Source organism: Capricornis sumatraensis, chromosome 11 (genome assembly GCF_032405125.1).
Source record: "Capricornis sumatraensis isolate serow.1 chromosome 11, serow.2, whole genome shotgun sequence".
Classification (NCBI taxonomy): Eukaryota; Metazoa; Chordata; class Mammalia; order Artiodactyla; family Bovidae; genus Capricornis; species Capricornis sumatraensis.
The window spans coordinates 88285132-88304753 of record NC_091079.1 but is presented as its reverse complement, the minus strand read 5'-3'; the positions used below and the strand labels follow the sequence as shown (position 1 = coordinate 88304753).

The window sequence follows — 19622 nt, the reverse complement described above, 5'->3', positions numbered from 1 at the left end:
TTACTGGTTAAAAATGTTATATAGCAAGGCAAATAAAAATAGTCAAACAGATTAAAGTTCACCATTTTTTAAAAATTCAAGTTTTATAATAGCTTGCTTGCTACAGCAGCTATAGATAAATTAGTCACCTTATTACAAAACTAAACCTTTGTAAACAAGTTTAAATTTTATTTTCAAGAACCAAATTGCACTAGTTAAGAGTTTATAAATTTTGAGAATCTAAAAACTAGATTCAAAGTACTGTATCATTTAATATACCCTTTAAGGTAACAGTTATCTAGTTGAAAATTCCAATGATGAAATTCCTAGTTTATCAAGATAAACATAGCAACACTGGGTCAAAAGACTTGTTATGGCATAAATCGTGGCTGGCTTTTATCCAGCCAGTATTGGGAATGAAGTCATCTTTGTAAACAAGTACTGCTGTTTCTTTAAACAGCTAACATGGGAATTAAATACACTTCCTCCTTAGTGCCAATTTTAAGTGGTTTTAAAATCAAAGAATGGCAGTGAAACTTCTGAATTGGCAGGACAGTCACAGCACTATATTCCTGTAAAACTTAAGTAGTTAAGTTCCATGAAATGCTGTGCAGCACTTCATCAGTTCCAAGTTGTTTGCTCAGTTAACTTTCTTAGTGTTTTCCTGGTGGTTTTTCAGTGCTCTTCGGTGGTGTCATAATGCCTCCATTGCACACTGGTGACAACTGTCCCTCCTTTCTGAAGGTGTTTACATAATTTACTTCATCCTATACATGTGAAGAAATCATGTAGAGATTAACAGCTAAGATAAAGCATTGATATGATAACAAAGTCAAACCAGACTCTTAGGCTTAATATAATGGTCTCTTTCTGTCTTTACAACTGTGACTAGTCATATTCTAGAGGTTCAACAATATTAACTGCCTGCAACTTGTATTTTTAAACTACCTGGAGTACTGGTATTAATCTTGAGACATTTAGAAATCTTGATTGGACTTCAAAGTTAATTTTTATTAGGTTTTCTACATTTGAAATCAGTGTCCTCACTGGAACTTTCTATCCCCTTACTATCTTATATTACTGCCTGAAATATTACTCCATTAGTATCCTTACTGTCAGTTTCAGTGCCTTATCAAATAGACCAAAAAATACAAGAAACATACCAGCATAGCCAGATAATTTGTATGTGTCTGTATGTTGTGTCTGTCTTCCATAGAAATCTTCTTAAACATCTTAAGCTTCGCTGGGCTAGTACTTTTTACTACACTGACAAAAGGTACCATCCAGTCTACACATTCAGAAATGTTGTCCCATTCCAAACCTAGATAAAGAAAAGTTAGAAAAATACATGTATCATTAGAAAAATACATAACATATGTTTCTGTTATATCAGAAACATGATTACTGTATTTGCTTGTGGTTCAAAATTTAAAGATAGTTAATTAAAAACTCATGTAAAAAGGAAACCAAAACAAGCACATAAAACAAAATCAACAAGTTTAGCAAGTCAAAACAGATTATTCCTCTTAAATGGTTTATAATGTGACTGTTTTGAGGGAGAAAAAGAGCTTTTTAGCCAGTACATGCTACATAGGGAATTGAAACTGTCAAAACCCAAAAACTTAAGGCAGAGCTGTAATCACACTGACTAACTTCAAATGGATTTAAATTCCATTTGACTTCATTTTTAAAGAAAATACTTACTTATTTGGCTGCCCCGGGTCTTAGTTGCAGCATGTGGGATCTAGATCCCTGACCAGGGAGGCACCTGGGCCCCTGTATCAGGAATATGGAATTTTAGCCACTGAACCACGAGGGACGTCCCAACCTTATTTTTATTTGTGGATATATGCTGGATTAGAAACTACTTATAATAGAAGGGAAGATATTGCTAAATTGCTTTTTTTCCATTAAAATTTTAAAGTCTTGTTTAGCAGGATGCTAAGTTCATAAATAGTCCCTTCAAGAGTTGTAAATGGGTAAAAAAAGAACAAAATACACGGTCTTACCTGAGGCTTTCTTAACCACTTCAATAGAGGTAAAGTGGCACAAGGCAGCAGCAGCCAGTATTCTGTACTGGAACTCTAATGAATCGATGGCTAAAATACACAGATCTAAAAGCTAACAGAGGAAAAAGTGTAAGACTTTAGGAAAGAATGAGTACTACATGTCATTAGTCAGCTAGCATTTTAAAGTGCTTATAGTGTGGACCATATGCCAAGAATTGCTAAAACTGCAGGGATCCAAAGAGAAATAAATTGCCATCCAAAGGAAGTTCCAGTCTTGTTAACAGACAAGTAAAGGACTGTTACAATGTAGCATGCATATCCTATTAGGAAGTGCCCTGATGCAGAGCAGGGAAGACTGCTTAAATCAGTCTTAACAGAGGAGGCAGCCAGAGAGACTGGGGGGTAGAGAATGTTCTAGATACAGGAAACAGAATTTCCAAAGATAAGTGTGAAAGTATTACTTTTCTGTGGAACTCCAGTATTTCAGAACACAAAAAATATGAAAAAGGAATATTTTTCCCTCATGTTTTTAAAAAGGGAGCTGCTAGAGAGTTACGGCCTAGAAAGGGTCTTTAAGAAGTCAGACCTTTATAGTTCTGATTATTCTACTTATGAGAAGCAGGCAGGAAAGAATAGTACCCTCCTCCTGTACTTTCTTAGAACATTTGTTACACACCGGCCTAGGAAAGTTTAATTTAAACTTAAATTTTTAAATAATGTTATAACTAAATTAGGTGATTTTAATTCCAATATGTAAAATAGGTTCCATATGTATTCAAATATAAGACGGTAAGATAATTTATATTGCAATAATTTTTATACCATTTAAAACCTGAAACAACTGGCCGAAAAATATTTTTCTCTGTTAAATCAAAAAGAGGGATTTAACTGTCTACCTCATTCATACTCCTAGTGAAAAGTGCTCATGATATATTTAAACTCAAGTTTAAAAACTTTTCTAGAATTTCCAGTTAGCAATGTAAATACTGAGACAGAATTTTATGCATCAGGAGCTTTGTTCTAGTCAGTTAAGGAGTGAATTTAATTCAGTATGTTGTCATTTTGTTGTCTAGCCTATTTAACACTAAAGAAATACACTAAACAAAACCTGTAATTAATAACATTAGCATATATACAATAAAAATATCAATACCTGAGCAATTTGAATGAACTTTTCCTGAGAATACTGAGGTAGAAGAACTTTAGGAGCATCTTTAAGAGCATCAACTTGGAGGAAAAGATTTAGCCAGGAGATGACCGTTACAGGACAAAGTTCCCATTTTAAAGCCTGTTAATGAAATTAAAATGCCTGTTAACAAGTGTAGTTATATATACACCACATTATATGGGTAGTTCCTTAAATAGCTGTTTTAAGAAACTTTCTGCTTTAGGCTTATTTCTTATTTTAATGAAAATATTTATAGGTATCTCACCATCTAAAGTGGCTTGTGTTTTAGTCTATTATTGATATAGACCCCTTTATTATACTCTAGTTATCTTTATTTACAAAGTTCATTGGGCCTGTTTTTCATTTCTGTTTTTCTCATTTCCAGCAGCCCCTTGTCTTCCAAAAGTGTTCTCTACTTTATTGAAACTGCCCTTTTAATTGTATTCAATGACTCCACAGCTAATTCCATTCGAGTCTTCCAAGAACTGATTCTACACTTTTTCTTTCTTTCTGTGATCTCCAGTGGCTTCTATTCAAAGAGTAAAAGTTAAAAAAAAAAAGACAAATCCTAATTTATGATAGCTTTCCCTCCACGAAGCCCTGGGACTTTACCATTTATAAGTCTACAATAGTTAGGATAGAACAGTCTTAATGCCTGTAGGACCACCCAGAGAATTCCATCTTCTCTTTATAGATCCTTATAGTATACCTCGGGCTTCCAGGTGGCGCTAGTGGTAAAAAGCCCACCTGCCAATGCAGGAGATGAAAGAGATCTGGGTTGGGAAGATCCATTGGAGGAGGGCATGGCAACCCACTCCAGTATTCTTGCCTGGAGAATCTCATGGACAGAGGAGCCTGGCAGGTTACAGTCCATAGCGTTGCAAAGAGTTGGACATGACTAAAGTGACTTAGCATACATGTATGCATACACTGTACTTGAAGTTTGAATCTAGATAACTTGATTGTTAGAACATATCAGAACTATACTAAATATAATAACCTATAATGGGAAAAAATCTGAAAAATAATATGAACGTGTGTGTGTGTACATATATATATATATATAAAGCTGAATCACGTTTGCTGTTCAGCTAAAACTAACATTTGAAAATCAACTATGTCAATAAATTCTTTTAAAAAAAACAGTATCAGCATGCCAACAAGATCACATTCTAACATAGAGCTATCAATCTGAATGTTTATAAATATTTTACAACAAATTTGTAATTTATATTTCAATGCATATAGTTTACAGATAACTTACAAATGAAAGTCATATTGTGTTCTCCTCTATGTCCCATTTATAAAGCCATGATGCTCAAATTCCATAACATACTTTCTAGTAGCTAACATTCACCCTTTAATTTCTAATTCAAGGCCCAATTAAACACCTTTATGCATCTCTCATCTACCCTCTATTAATAGCCCTTGCCATACATATAGAGAAGAAAAAAAGGCAGTAAAATATTTCTCATTTTCTATCTGCTGGAAGTAGAAAAACAACTCAGATTTGAGAATCATTGTTGAGATTCATTTAGTACACACACTGTGCTAACTACCTGTAAGTTTTAAAAGTGTTGTTAAACACTTTTAAATTAACAAATAATATTCTCAATATAGGAAAATTTAAAAGATGCAGAAGAATAGTTTACAGGTTAAGCAAATTCCCCTCCCATCATAGAACTGGATCCTAATACTAAAATCTCAGTTTTCACTACTTACATTGTAGTCTTTGAGATTTGGCAAACTACAGTTACTAAATTGCAAGTAGAAATAATAAAGATATAATTATTATTACCTTTAATATAGCAAGTTCCATCCTTAAGATATCCTCTTCACTGCAAGCACCATCAGTGACATAAGCAAACTCTTGGAGCTTAGGAGCGTAGATTTCCTTTAAAATGAATTTAATTAATATCAAGCACAGTTGAGACTGAGACTAAAACAAACCACATATATACACATATACAGACCACATCTAGGCTTCGTTTTTAAAAGACAGCTTCACAGTGATTATAAATCTTTATAAAATAATTCTATGATAGCCAAAACAACCTTATTTAATGATATTTTTCATATCTAGGTATCTATATCTAAATTAGCCCACTTGTATTGATTGAAAGATTTGTATAGAACTGATTTAAAATCTTAGTTAATAAACAATTAGAGTATTTTAATCAGTGATTTCAGCAACTGGTTAAAGCAGAAAGCCAAACTTGTTTTAGGACTCCCTAGCATACTAGACTAAAACAGGATACTCAGCAAAGTCTAGAAACTGAAACTGTTAACCTTAAGTACAAAAGTATGGCTAGTCAAACAATAATTTGTGCAGTTTGTTGATGACAGATCTGTCTTAACAGTTCAGAGAACAAGAACCAGAATGATCAGAGTAGAAGAGATGCCTGCCACAGGTGAGAACAGGCTAAAGATCAAGATTCAGTCTAGAAAAATATTTGAAACATACAGTATTATTTCAGGTAAGGAAATACTGAAAATACAAACTTATAAAATTTGGGGACAGCCCGTAAACCTCAAAAGACAAAACGTGGAAGAAAAATACACTTAAGGAAATTAATGCATGATTCAGTCCCTCCCATACCCTCAAAACTGTACAGGCTTTGATTACATCAGATGAAGTTACTAATGATCTGTGCTGAATTTAAGAAAAGTAGATTGAAACTATGCGAAAAGAGATTTCAGGCAGAAAAGTTATTTCCTTCTATCCTGGCACTATTATCAGATACAGAAATATTAGGCTGGATATAGATCATTATTCTAACCTAGTGTAGCATTTATTCCATTTGGTTGGTTAAGTAGGTTTCACAGACCATTCTGTTGAATCCAAGCACTATAACTAGGTATATAGAGACAGCATTGGTGGTTTTGTTTGGCACAGTGAGTCATGGAACATTTCACCTAGATTCTAGTCCCAGAATCAAAACAGAGACTTATAATTTAAGAGTTTGGGGTAAATATATCTAGGGATAAACTCTGAGAGCTTACCTCAAGTTTGGAAGCAATGAATAATGAGGTAATTCCAATCAGTTGAAGCATATTTTTATTTATATCCTTTTGTGTCAACATAAATCTATCAAAAAAGTCTTGTGCAAGATAAAATGTTTCCCTATGAAGTGTGTATACTTCACATACCTGGAGAAGAATTCAAACATTTAAATACTATTCTATTAATTTCTCCAAATTACAAAGTTCCTCTTAGCATACTAAAGAACAGTTTTCTGAAGCCCAACTTTTTAGGATACCAAATCACAAATGCAGGAAAAAATTAACGTGTGCTAATAGGATAAATAAATCTATTACCATCCTCACTGACTCTTAATTAGTTTCATAGGTTTTTTCCCCACATGGATTTAATGTGTTTATTCCCAGGTACATTTTGCTAACTATGGATAAGAACTTTTTTCCTATTAACTTTTAAATTTTTATTGATGATAAATGGGTGGGTGTTTTCATGATGCTTAGTTTGTCTTCTGATAGTTCCAAGTGATTCCTTTTCATCATTCTAGATATAGATGTAACTACAAAATGACAACAGTGTCTCTTCAGTGTTCTTACGTCATTTAAGAATTAAAGAAGAAAACTGAATGGATAACATTGGTGATAGTCAAAATTTTTATTGTATTCCTTGTTTCTGACTGTAATGGGGGTTCCCCTAATGTTACACTATTACTATCACTAATAAGTAATCTCTGTCATTTCCACAACATAGGGAAAGCTTTTAATTCTCAAAATAATTTTATGAAGCAGGGAGGAAACAGAGGGATAGACATCAATGTGTTTCTAATAAACATTTAACGTGTTAAGGAAATTTATTCCTAGTTAATTACACATTTTAAAATCAGGAATGTATATTGAATTTCAAAAAATACCTTTTACATCCATGATATATAACCTTATGATTTTTCTTAAACTATAAATAGAGTTTCAAATGTTGAACCATTTTTGCATTCCTAGACTGAAAGAATATACTAAGACAAAGTAGAGATTAGTGCTCTGCTGGATTTGACTTACTATATTCTATTTGGTTTTGTATATGAAATCATATATTTAAGGGAAAATAGGGATAAGTTTGATAGACAACCACTGAATAAAAATCAATTTAACATAAAAAGGAAAAATAAAATCAACATAATTATGCTGAAAAGTTGCATTCATGATCACTAGACATTCAGAAAAAGTCAGAAATCAACTACAGTCTTGTACACATATGATTGAAATATAATCTTCCCTTCTAGTCAGAATAAGGAATAAGATGACCAGATTCAGAAGGACAACATTTTGTACTCATAAGAACTTTTCTGATGGCTTCTGAGATCTATTCTGCCATGTTGTACTTCCCCCTTAAAGTTCACTGTCTCTATACAAAACAGGGAAATTACAGAGCAAATATCCAAGGATTGTGGGAAAATCAATTTGTTATCAATACAGGTAGTCATTTTCTCAATTTGAGATTCTTTCAGAATTATTATCCAGAAAGGATATGGGGCCTAAACGAGAGCAGACATTCTGGCACAGATATTTAGGGACTTCTGGGTCACTAATTATTTCTTTAATGGTACAGTTTATTTCTGAAAGGAACAGAGGGATATAATAAAAGGAAGTTACATGGCTTCCTTAGGGCTTAGGGCTACTGGATATTCAAAGCCTCCTTATCATTTAGGATATAGAAATTAGGATTCCAAATCATAATTTGATTTTGGTGATGAAGGACTTCTGAGGTCTGAAGCCTAGTCCTGGCTTTTCACTTTGCACGGCAGACTTCAAAACCTTGTCAAATTCTGTTCATCTCGAGTATCCTTGGCACCTAGAACAGTGCCTAGTACACAGCAATACTCAGATACCAGGACTTCTAAATTGTGTTTGGGTTGTATGGGATATAGTGGCTGTGTCAAGATTTTACTCTTATCATCTGCTGGTGAACAGCACCCAAAAAATGCCTCCTGAGGTCTTTCCTGGTGGTCCAATGGTTAAGACTCTGTGCTCCCAGTGCAGGGATTTGAGGGAACTAGGTCCCACATGCTGCAACTAAGAGTTCACATACTGTAACTGAAGATCTACATGCCACAACTAAGACGCTGTACAGCCAAATAAGTACTAAACAACAACAAAAAGGCTCCTGGCAATAGGTAATATACCATGAGGGCACATGGAAAGCATATTATGTTTAAATACGTTCCCATCATACAGAGAAAAAGGAATTTTGTACTGCTAGAACATACCTCTAAAAGCCAGTCTAGAAGTATTGACCTCATCTGTGGTTCCAACTCAGAATGCAGAACTTCAAAATGTTTGTCGTGAACATATCTGGTCTCTTTTTTTAACATGTTTAGCCAAACATCTTGTGAACATCCCCAGCTATGGAAAGGCAAAAAATACTGTGTGATCTACATAATATATGGCTATCTGTTTCACATTGAATAGACTGAACTTCCAAACACTGAATTAGAATTTGGAAGGAACAGCTCTTAAATTAGGAAAAATTGCTACTTTAAGAAACCATTTCTTTAACATGAAATTATACAAAGAACTTGGACTATGATAATCTAAATTGACAGATTTCAAGAATGACTTAGCAGCAGCAGCAAGAATACCTTCTAGTCCCCATTTACTTATATTTTGCAAAGGCATTGATTTAAGATAACCATGTCTTCTCGAGAACAATACTAAAAAAGTAAGCATTTAGAACGTATGATCCCAGTAGAGATAGTCTCAATCACCTCCAAACAGATTGTCAGTACTCTGCAGTGGGAGTTAGGTGGGACAGGACAAAAGGAAGATGGGTGAGTTTAAACATCTGAGTCCGTTAATTTGCTTATTAAAGCCAAATATAAATTACTACATATTTTATATAAGCTGTACCTCTTAGTCATTCATTAACTATAAAAAAGTATAGACCTTAATGACTAATCTTGGTAAGAAGAGGAGCTAATCTATCAAATGAAAATGCTGTACATGTTAAAATACTTCCAGCTTAACAATGTATGTAAATTACTTAAACTATTAAAAAGGTGATTCAGTTCTGATAAGGCTTACAAGTCTTCAGCAAGCAAATGAAAATAATGTTATACAATCAATGTTCTAAATACCTATGTCATCTGTAATAGGACTACTGCCAGAAAACATGTGCTTAAAGACTAGTTTTTAAAAAAGCAGTTTTTACAAATTTTTATCTTATAATGAAGGCCAAAAACAAAAAAATCACCTCAAAATAGCACCATATATTACATCAGTAAATTTTAATCTTTGACATTAAATTACTGAAAATTTTCTTACCTTAAATCAGGTAAAGGTGAAGGATTAATAAAAAGATTTTTAAATCTATAATTTGTAAATCTGGAGAAGTCACTTGTTCCTATTTCTTTGTGGGGTGTTTCAATGATAATGCAAGGACTGATCCCCCCGGATAATACAGGTGGCCAACAATTCTGTCATTTAAAGAAAAAAACTATATTTGTACAGTAAGAAACCAGCTTTTGTCTGAGATCTTTTCTAAATGAAAGCTAATACTTCTAAACAGTCTATAGTTTCCCCCAAACACCATCATTTGCTAACAGTGCTGACAGTCTAGTTAATTCAAGCTGACATTCATATTTAATAATTAGCCCTATAAGTCATATCAGTATTCATAAATAGTAACAGGATGTTTTAGACAACAAATTACAGTTCTGGAAATACAAGACATTAGGTATTGAGGGAGAGGAGAAAGAACAAAACGCATCTGTAGTCAAATACCACTTTCAATATTATAAAATTCTCCTTCTATATTTAGCAATAGTGTCCAGGGCACTTCCCCACCCTCTCCACTCCTTTAAGGCCTGTTTCAGGCCTTAAACTTTAGAATACATGAAAGCAAAACCTTGAAAGTAGAAACAATTACTTAAATATCTTAAGGGCCCTTTCTCCAGTCAATGCTGGCTTCAAAGAGAACCACTATTTCTACAGTGTTTTCTGTACAACACGTAGGCAAAGCAGATAGTGAAGGGCTGGGTGCCAGTCTGTCACCGACTTTACAATCTATTTATGCCCTAGGAGCACTATTAGGACCCTCCACTATAGTCAGAGAGGGAACAAAGAGCACTACATTGGACAGATTAGGCGGGCCCTGTGCACCAGGCAGCTCCTAGAGGGAGGGATTTACAAAGAGGAACCAGCTGCGTCAAGGCAAACTTACTCTGCAGCTGTAGTAGGATTCAGGGACATTAAAAACCACCCAAAGACAAGCGCCTTCCTGCTGACCCCTAGGGGCATTAAAAGTGTCAGGAATCTTCCTACCCCAAAGCAGTAACACAATTTTGTTTTTTTGTTTTTTTTTTGGTCCCGCATTTGTGTCCCCCAAACCCAGCCCAGTTCTGCATTACCCTTATCTCATACTGATGTTTCTTGGTGACCTCCTCTTTTCTTTTTTTGACATCCTGGAAAATAAAAAAGTCATGGTTACACTAAGGTCCCAGCAAGGAATTTTCTCTCTCCTCTCTTCCCCTCCTTAACTCACCTGGGCCGTTTTCCTCTTCTTGGCCTGAATTATCTGGGCTTCTTGCGGGGAATCCGTCTGACTGGCCTGGGGCTGCTGTTTAGCTTGTAAACGGCTACTATAGAGTTTTTAAGAAGGAAGTTTAATTAGAAAGTGATTCGTCTCAAAGGCAGCAACTAACTTTGAAACATATTTCCAAGACAAATAATGTTACCTGCGTCTTGACATTCTCTTCTTTCAGGTGAAGGAAACCTCTGGGGGGGCGGGGGGTGGGGAGGAAAAACCAGAGTCAAATACGTGGTCATAGTCTCCAAGTGCCAGTCAGAGGCTTACACCTAGATTCCTCAGGAGATGACCCGAGCCATTTTACCGCGATGACTTCTGCACTATATTAGAGCAGGATTTTTTAGACACATGCCTGTATTCCCACAACTCAAGGTACAGCCCGGACGGGGAGTGTTCAAAAAACATTTTGCAAAGCTCCCTGAGAGCCCCTCAGAACGCGCAGGGAAGCAGATGGGATCTTTTCTGCGTCCTGCACCCCTCTCCCCCGGACCCCCACCCCCCACCCCGAGCGGGGCCTGGGCAGCGCCCCCACTTTGCCCCACCTCCCACCCTGCACAAGCCGCGGGGAGAGGGGGTTGTGGCGGCGAGACGCTGAGGAGAAGCCGGTTCCGCGCCAATTTGGAGAGCGGCGGTGGCGGGGGAGCAGGGGGCGGAGGGAACTTGTGTCACGTCCTTCAGTCTCCTTTCCCTCCTTCCCGGCCCCGCCGGCCCCTGCCCACCGCCTGGAGGGGCACTGCGACCCCGACTCCAGATGGGAGATGAGGACGAAGAAAAGGTAGTTCCATTTAAAAAGTGGGGGTAGGGGGGAGAAACCGGGGTGGTGTGGGGCAACCGGTCGGCTCTGGGAACTTTTCTCCGCTTGAAGGAGACCCTGACCCTCAACCCTCTTTCCTGAGGGGATAGCTCCCCCAATGGGGGCGGCACAGAGAAGCCCCGAGAATGAGGGGCTGCTCCGCGGCAGCCCTCCATCCCCTACCACCTCCCAGGTCCTCTGCCAAGGGTCCTGACAGGGACGCGGAACGCGGGAACCCGGCGTCCCCAGACGCCTGCTTCTCAGCCCTGCCCGCTTTCCCTGCCCTCCCCAAGCTCCCGCCAGCGAGATGGATCGACCTGGGGGTGAGGAGTGGGGTAGGGGTGAGGGGTTTCTTTCCTCCCACATCCCGCCCTGCGCCCAGCACCTCCTCACCGCCAGACCCGCTACCGCTTGGCTCAGCTGGCGCCGGCGCCAACCCAATATATAGGCCGGGCCTGGCCCGCCCCGCGCGCATGCGCCGCAGACTGACACCTCCGGACAGCGCGCTCCCCTCCCCCGCACGCCCGCCACCCGCCCGCGCGCGCCGCGCCGCGCCCTGGCCGCCGTCCGCGCCCGCCCCGCTCGAGGGCCCGCAGGGCTGGCTCACCGCGGCCCCCTGCCCTTCTCCTGCCCGTGCGGCCCGGCGGCAGGAGAGACCCTCTCAAGAGGGCTCCGCTCCTCCGCCGCCGCCTCAGCCCTGCTCCCCGCCGCTCGACTTCATCAATCTCCCGCCAGTACGTTTCTGTTCCCTCCCTCCTCTCTCTACTCTCGAAGGCCGGAGCTGTCAGGCCGCAGCCCCCAGCCCTGGCGTACGGCACTGTGGAGGCGGCTCGGGGGTGGGGATTGGGTGGGGTGGGAGGCACAGAGCGGCTAGGAAGTGGCCATCCTGTGGCGCAGGCTGGCTGTCCCGCCTAGCCCTCCAGGAACCCGGGTTTTCTAAGGAGACGCGAGGACCCGAAAGGCCCGCCCCCTGCGGGCGGAGCGCGGCGCCGGGGGACTGGCGAGCTGGCCAATGGGAGGCGGGGACGGCGGCACAGCGTGGAGCCGCCTGGTGAGCTGGCCAATGGGAGGTGGGGACGGCGGCACAACGTGGAGCTGCTGCAGAATGTAAACAGCGCGGTGCGCCGCGGACCGCCTGTGTCGCCGCGCACCGCGTGTGTCGCCGCGCGCCCCACCCGGGCCCACTGGGACCCCTGGAGCCCCACGACGGCCACGCATAGGGATGCCTGTCTTGCACTTTTCTCCAGCGCCCCCGCCGAGGTATGCATCAACCCTCTTATTTCCCCCGCCCTGTTTTGCGGACTCGGTCATGGCTCTTCGTGGCGGTGGGTCCCTGCACCCCCTGTCACCCGGCCCCTGCCTGGCAGCTTCCCCATTCAGTGGTCCCAGCGCAGGAAACAAAATGCTCGCGCCGAGCCACGCGGTCCCTCTCTCTTCCCAACCTCAAATTCTGGTGCTCTTCAAGAGGAAGCGTAGACATCTCTCCGGAACGGGGCCGGGTGTGGGTGGGCGGGTGGCATTGCCCCTTTCCCCAAGAGAACGGTGGCTTTCCGGGGGCCATGCCCGACGGGGACAGCGGTTCCACCACGTGCAGGCCCAGGGCCGGCCCGCCGCGCCCCGCCCCGCCGCTGCAGCTGCCAGCGCGCCCTGCGGAGTCCGCGCCAGCCGCCAGCGCGGGAGCTCGCCGCCCGCCTCCGAGCGGTCAGCCGAGGAGGCGGTCCGGCGCGTGTTTCCCTCCTTTTCCTCTAGCATCCAAGTTTGGGGTTCCCTTCGCTGCCTCTGCTTATGTTCCGCCCCGACGCGCCCTCAAGATCAGGTTTATCTCCAAGTAGGACCAGCCGCGGACCCTCCCGCAGCTTGGATTTGCGGGACGAGAAAGTGGGGTGGGGGACGCCCGGCGGGAACAAAGACCCCCGGGGCGGGAGGAGCCTTGCGGGAGCTTCCTGGGCCCAGCGGCGGCTCCCACAGGACGCCGGCAGGCCGTGCTCGCTTCTCTGCCCGGGCCCGGGTGGAGCCGCCGGGGGAGGCCGGGAGCCCCGGCGCGGCGGCGCGGCCCGGGGCCTTCCCGAGATGCACCGGGAGGCGGCGGCCCCGGGCCCTCGGCTCCGCGCCTTTTGTGCCGCGCGGCCCGCGGAGCCTCGAAATCACGCGTGCGCTTCAGGCTAAGCCCTCCTTCACTGTTTTCCCATCACAGTTTCCGGACGCCGGCAAATTTATTTGTTTCCCTCCCAGATTTACCCGTGAGGAAATAAGGGTCTTGTCTTAGGTGACACGGGCTTCCCAGGTGGCGCTAAGTGGTAAAGAACCCGCCTGTCAGTGCGAGAGGCAAGAGAGATGCAAGTTCGATTCCCTGGGTCGGGAAGATGCCCTGGAGGAGGAAATGGCAACCCGCTCCAGGTTTCTTGCCTGTAGAGTCCTCGTGGACAGAGGAGCCTCCTGGGCTACAGTCCATGGGGTCGCACAGAGTCGGACACGACTGAAGTGACTTAGCGCACAAAAAGGTGTCATGGAATCAGAAGAGGCCAGGAAACTTCATACTACTTAGGATGGTTTATGATGGCCTTCTCGATGAGAGGGGAGCTGGCTCCTTTTTGTAGTCACCTCAAAACGCTGTGCTGTTCCAGTGTAGAGCTTAGGGAGCTAATAGCGTGATAGTAAGAAATGGTTGGTTCCAACAAGCTTATGACTGGAACGTAAGCAAAACTGGTGGTCTCCGTGAGTGAATTTGGTAGTAACTCTGACAACCACTCCCGGAAGTTTGGAAGCCCAGCGTCGGGCCAACTAGTAAATGAGACACCATAATTAGAAGTGTTCTGTGGACCATGCCGTTGACTATGAAGTGAACAGGGTGGGATCCTAGTAGAGGAGACATTAAAATCCTAAGACTGCTTTGTGTGGAAAGGGACAGGGTGAATTCTGCCATATTACCAGGACCTTGAATGAGAACCAAAATGATCAGGGCTTGCCTTTCAGGTGGACCGATCGTGGCATTTTGCTCTGCTGTAAGTCATCTTAATCCTTGTAAACCTGAGTTTTATGGAGAAAAGAAAACAGACCCGCGTTTCAAGGGCTGTTTCAGATTAAATTTTATAATGTGTATAGACACCCTCAGTATATACAATGGACCTTAATTTGAGTAAACTCCTGGAGTCAGTGGAAAACAGAAGAACCTGGCATGGTTCGGTCCATGGGACTGCAGAGTCGGACACGACTTAGCCACTGAACAGCTACAACAATAGAGACCCTCTTGCATGCGTACCTATCAGAGAGCAGATGCTAAGTGCTATCTTCACTCTCCTATCCACCCCCCTTACTAGTTTATACTCACAGACATGCAGGTTATAAAACTGCTGTTTCCCAAAGTTTTGTCCTCCTAGTCGTTCTTTTGGGTACCTATTTTAGGTATCATCTTTCAGTATATTCTCTTTGTTTTGTATTTGTATATGTTCATTTTTAGCTCCCTCTTCTTTCTACTCATCCCAGTTTTAATATTCACTTACTTTGAAATGTATGAAATTCCTTTATACTTGTAACAGTTTTAGAAACTTTCACGTTTTCTAAAGTATTGTCCATTGTACATGCAACGTTAAAACACCATGGTAAATAAACTGTTGCCTCTACAGTGCTTTCATTTTCAGCAAAAAGGAAAAAAAAGGGGGGAGGGGAGGAGATTCTTAGAAGGACAGATTTAAAAAAAGAAAAAAAATTAGGCCCAGTCCCAATTATTTCTTGCTTCTGCCCCTTTTCTCTGCCATACCTCTGTGCTCTTCAGTTATGCTCACCTCTCAGGAGAGTAATTACCAATTAAACAATTAAAATGTCTTTTGTCTTCAACTAGGCGGTGGGCCTTGTTTTGTTCTTTCTTTCTTTTTTTTTTTTTTATAGCCAGTACCCACCTGTTCAGAGGCATGCTTGACAGGAGCTTGGTAAATACTGAATTGAATTATGGATAGGATATCTCATTATAGAACTTAAATTCTGTAAGGTTAGAGTGATGGATGGTAGAATTATTCCCAATTAATATTAGGATTTTTAAAATTAATAAACTATCTTTTAGAAAAGTTTTGCAGAAAAATCAAGCAGGTAGAACAGAGCTTCCATAAACTCCTCTCGTCTCTTCCACCCTCCCCCACCATGGCAGTTTCCCCTATTATTGACATCTCACTTTACTGTGGTGTGTTTGTTACCATATGAACCAATATCGATGCATTATATTATTGTTATGCAAAGTTGAGAACAATTAAAGTCTGTATTTCATTTGGATTTCCTTAGTTTACCCTAATATCTTTTCACTGTGGCAGGATACACACATCACATTTAGAAGTCATGTCTTCTTATGGTTCCTCTTAGCTGTGACTGTTTCTCAGACTCTTGTTCTTGATGACCTCAACAGTTTCTGGGAGTGCTGATCAGGTATTCTGGAGGATGTCTCTATGGTAATTTATCTGATGTTTTTCTCATGGTTAGATGTTCATGGGTTTGGAGAAAGAAGATCACAGAGGTAAAGTGTCATTTTCATCACATGATATCAAAGCTCCATGCGATCATCATGGTTTATGAACTGCTGATGTTGACCTTGATCATCTGGTCCTGTTTGTCAGGCTTTTCCATTGTAAAGTTGCCCCCCACACCCCACTATATACCTACTCTTGGGAAGGAAGTCACCGTATTCAGCCCACACCTAAGGAGTGGGTCCTTATGCCCCCCTCCTTCAGGGTAAAGTATCTACATGGTTCATTTGGAATTCTTCCATGTGGGAAATTGTCTCCTCTTCAATTTATTAAGTCATCCAATGATTTCTTTACATCTTGTTGCTCAAGTTCTAACTTTGATCAGGGTAATACCTATTTATTGTTTCAGGGCTGATTTAAAGTTAAACAACAATGAATGTGGCTAAATGATAATCAACATTTCTCACATATAAGAGAGGAATAAAACTCCCCCTCCCCATTTCATTAGACTTCCTTATTATCTGTATTAGCCAAAACGAAACTATAGAAAAACAATCCTCCCAGATTGTAATAATGGATTACCCATCAGACTGTTCTTTATATCGCTTCATTATGGATATTTTTCAGTATACTGGCTTTATTTTTGACCTGGGGAGTGGTGGTACAAGGACTGCTAGTATAGTTTGCTGAGTTGATTTGTTCTAGGGCACCAGTGGTTTTAACTGACATTGCATTTGCATCATCAGAGCCAACAGTAACGTGCTGAAAAAGACAAACATCTTAATTTTTTTGTGAAAATAGTTGTGACCTTTTGGTCCTTCTGAAAGGGGCTTCGGGATCCTCACCCCCGCAGACATCTATGGAACACACTTTGAGAAGGGCAGACCTAGTTTCCAAATCAGAATGCTAGGAGTCATTTTGGTCCCCTAGTGGAATCTGATTCCAGCCCCCCTGTGCTGTGTTGTCTTCCAATTACCATCGCATCTCTAAAGGAAATCAGTCCTGGGTGTTCTTTGGAAGGACTGATGTTGAAGCTGAAACTCCAGTCCTTTGGCCACCTGATGCGAAGAACTGACATTTGAAAAGACCCTGATGCTGGGAAAGATTGAAGGTGGGAGAAGCAGGGGATGACAGAGGATGAGATAGTTGGATGGCATCACCGACTTAATGGACATGACTTTGAGCAAGCTCCGGGAGTTGGTGATGGACGGGGAGCCCTGGCATGCTGCAGTCCATGGGGTTGCAGAGTCAGACAGGACTGAGTGACTGAACTGACCTGACCATCACATTTCCAAATTCTCTCCCCGCCCCACCCCCTTAGTTCGGGACTCCATTCTTCCCTTAAATACTGCAGTAATCTCCTAAGTGGTTTTCCTGACATGTGTTGCCCCTTCTATTTTGTGTTCTAGTGTATCTCCCACGTTCTCTAAAGCACAGATCTAACCACCCAGCCAAGGGCCTGTTGTGGATCACTTTGGGTTAAAGGCCAAGGCCCCTACTTAACACACATAGCCTCTCGAACCCAGGAAATTCAGCGGGGTGCCGAAATTCAACGGGGTGCCGTCCTGCCCCACCCTGCCTTTTTCACTTCCGACCTTTGCGCCTGCACCTCTCCCCCCCACCTCTACTGTCTTCCCCAGCTACCTCCCGGGAATCCGTCCAGACGCAGAGACGCCTCCTCTAGAAGGTGTCCCAGCGGCCGGAGGCAGGGCGCCCCTTCACCCCTCGGCCTCCTGCCTCCGGCCTCTCCCACGGCCCTTCCCAGGCTGCAGGGGGCTGGGGAGACGGAGGCTGCCTCTGGGGGCCCCTCACGCTGGGCCTGGGGCCTGGCCGACGGCGGCCTCTGTGCTCGCCAAGGGGCGGCCTCCGGCGGACGCCCCGGGGAAGCGCTTCGCCGCGGGCAGCTCGGACGGCCGGCCGGGCCGCGGCCGAGCGCCGCCCGCTAGAGGCGGAGCTGCTCCCGGGCTCGGGGGCCCTGCAGCCCCGGGGGGTCAGGGCCCAGGGCGCCCGCTCGGCCGCGCTGTTCGCGGCTGTCACCTGGGAGGCGGGCCCGTGAGGAGGACGGCCTCTAGCGGGTGGGAGCGCGAGCTGGCCCTGAAGCCGGCGGGGCCGGCCCCGCTCCCAGTGCAGGGAAAGAACAGGGGTAAACAGCAGCCTTTCCAGCAGCTCTGCGTGGAGGTTGAAACAGACAGGAGGGTGAGAGTTGGATCGGCCCCCTCTGGGCCAGGCGCGGTTAACCGAAGGACGTGAACTGTCCACAAGAGCTTACATTTTTGAGGGGTCGGCAGCAGAGAGCTTGAACTGTGTTGCTGGAGAAGACTCTTGAGAGTCCCTTGCACTGCACGGAGATCTAACCAGTCCATCCTAAAGGAAATCAGTCCTGAGTGTTCATCGGAAGGACTGATGCTGAAGCTGAAACTCCAGTACTTTGGCCACCTGATGCAAAGAATGGATTCATTTGAAAAGACCCTGATGCTGGGAAAGATTGAAGGCGGGAGGAGAAGGGGTCAACAGAGAATGAGATGGTTGGATGGCATCCCCGACTCAATGGATATGAGTTTGAGCAAGCTCCGGGAGTTGGTGATGGACAGGGAGGCCTGGCATGCTGCAGTCCATGGGATTGGACGCGACTGAGCGACTGAACTTGACTGGCTGACAGAGAATAAATGTGTAACAAATAACTGTTTACAAGCACTATGGGGACTTCCCTGTAGCCCCGTGTGCTTTTGTGGGAGCTAAGTACTGGATGTAGCCAAATAAATAAAAATTATTTTTAGGTTGAGATACATGAACCTAGAGCCTATTATACAGAGTGAAATAAGTCAGAGAAAAACAAATATCGCATATAAATGCATATATATGAAATCTAGAAAGATGGTTCAGATGAACCTGTTTGCAGGGCAGCAATGGGGACGCAGACATAGAAAAAGACTTGTGGACACAGTGGGGGAAGGAGAGGGTGGGAGAAATTGAGAGAGTAGCAGGGAAATATATATATTACCATATGTAAAACATAGCCAGTGGAAACTTGCTATGTGATGCAGGGAGCTCAAACCCAGTGCTCTCTGACAACTTGGAGGGGTGCGATGGGGGAGGGAGACTCAGGAGGGAGGGGACAGACGTATGCCTATGGCTGATTCCTGTTGAGGTATGACAGAAATCAGCACAATATTGTGATCAATTGTCCTCCAATTAAAAATGTTTTTTTTAAATAAATATTTTTAAAAACATTGTGAAAAAAATAAGTGCTATGGAAAAGGTAAAATATTCTAATATGAGCAAGGGGACTACTTTAGCAGGAGAAGATGGGGAGGGAAACGGGATAGACTCAGAGAAGGTGCTGTTTTATCTATTTCATATATTCAACAAACACTAGGCCACCTGATTCAAAGAAGGGACTCATTAGGAAAGCCCCTGATGCTGGGAAAGATTGAAGGAGGGAGGAGAAGGGGAGGACAGAGAATAAGATGGTTGGATGGCATCACGACTCCACGGACATGAGTTTGAGCAAGCTCTGGGAGTTGGTGATGGACAGGGAGGCCTGGCGTGCTGCCGTCCATGGGGTTGCAATGAGCGACTGAACTTAGGACATAATATGTAATATAAACAAAAATTCCTGTCCTTCGGAGGTTAATTCTAGTGGGGGCGCATAGGAAACAAACATGTC

The 19622-nt window shown here is 43.0% G+C and overlaps 1 protein-coding gene across 1 annotated transcript; it reads right to left on the bottom strand.

The window, feature by feature from the left end:
- Nucleotides 1-505: 505 nt before the first annotated feature.
- CCNE2 (cyclin E2) lies at nt 506-10900 on the bottom strand. The gene is made up of 11 exons (XM_068983903.1): nt 10860-10900; nt 10667-10763; nt 10533-10586; nt 9448-9599; nt 8394-8529; nt 6160-6306; nt 4955-5050; nt 3142-3276; nt 1989-2100; nt 1143-1300; nt 506-746 (listed from the first exon to the last, which is right to left on the bottom strand). The coding sequence occupies exons 1-11, from the start codon at nt 10871-10873 to the stop codon at nt 633-635; spliced, it is 1215 nt and encodes a 404-aa protein (XP_068840004.1). The 5' UTR covers nt 10874-10900; the 3' UTR covers nt 506-632.
- Between the last annotated feature and the right edge of the window lie 8722 nt (nt 10901-19622).

Bases quoted from the DNA above. Each gene is read 5' to 3' on its own strand.
- CCNE2 (XM_068983903.1), bottom strand. The intron at 6,307-8,393 runs GTATGTTCTAGC...ATTCTTCTCCAG, and splicing joins TTCTAGACTGGCTTTTAGAG to GTATGTGAAGTATACACACT. The intron at 3,277-4,954 runs GTAATAATAATT...TTTCATTAACAG, and splicing joins TGGAACTTGCTATATTAAAG to GCTTTAAAATGGGAACTTTG.